The 764-nt window shown below is 49.6% G+C and overlaps 1 protein-coding gene across 1 annotated transcript in view; it reads right to left on the bottom strand.

Annotated features, from left to right (window-relative positions):
- Position 1: 1 nt before the first annotated feature.
- chmp6b (charged multivesicular body protein 6b) overlaps positions 2-764 on the bottom strand; it is a gene marked incomplete at its 3' end in the record, with an annotated part of 7166 nt that continues 6403 nt past the window's right edge. Inside the window, 1 exon segment of the mRNA XM_032501865.1 lies at positions 2-264. Within this exon segment, the coding sequence (XP_032357756.1) occupies positions 88-264 (177 nt within the window).

Raw genomic sequence — 764 nt, forward strand, 5'->3', positions numbered from 1 at the left:
TGGGGGGGGGGGGGGGTGTTGTTGTTTTAATTCCAAAGTCCTCAAACTCTATCTGCTGTGTGTGTGACACTTCCACTCGGCATGGACTCAATAAAATACGACCGGAACAACACATCGAGGCTTTTTGGTGCCAGAGGGGGAATTAAAAAAAATAATAGAAGAAAAAACGAAAAGCCTTCGAGAGAACCAACCTGGTTTCTCCTCGGCGGCCTCCGGGACGTCTGGAAGCTCGTCTTCGGGAACCTCGGGAAGCTCGACGTCTCCCTGAGGACGCAACCGGAGGAGAGACGACACATGAAGGGTTCGGGAACAACATCAACGTCAAAGTTCAATTTCAAATACACAGATGCGTGAGCTAATACGATGAGATCTTGGAGTCAAACCCCCCAAAACAACAGACTGTAACAGTATGTGTCCATAGTCCAGCGTCATGTCCCCGCTCCCCATTCATTGTCTATGGGAGCAGCCACGCAATGCATGCTGGTAGCACGGCAACTTTCTAGGAGATGGTCGTCAAGTTGCCCCATCCTCATATGCATAAAGTGGAATCCAGGCTACTATTACAAATGCAGAGCGGCCGCCTCTCGAATACTCCTGAAGATCTTTTGAAGTGACCGTGTCTTGCTTCAGTGAAAAGAGAAAAGTCTTTATCTCTCCTCAAGGACAAGGCCGGACTGAACTGAACAACACAGACAGTCTGCCGCCCCACACCTCATCACACACACACACACACACACACACACACACACACACACACACACACA

The sequence above is a fragment of the Etheostoma spectabile genome, chromosome 21, assembly GCF_008692095.1.
Source record: "Etheostoma spectabile isolate EspeVRDwgs_2016 chromosome 21, UIUC_Espe_1.0, whole genome shotgun sequence".
Classification (NCBI taxonomy): Eukaryota; Metazoa; Chordata; class Actinopteri; order Perciformes; family Percidae; genus Etheostoma; species Etheostoma spectabile.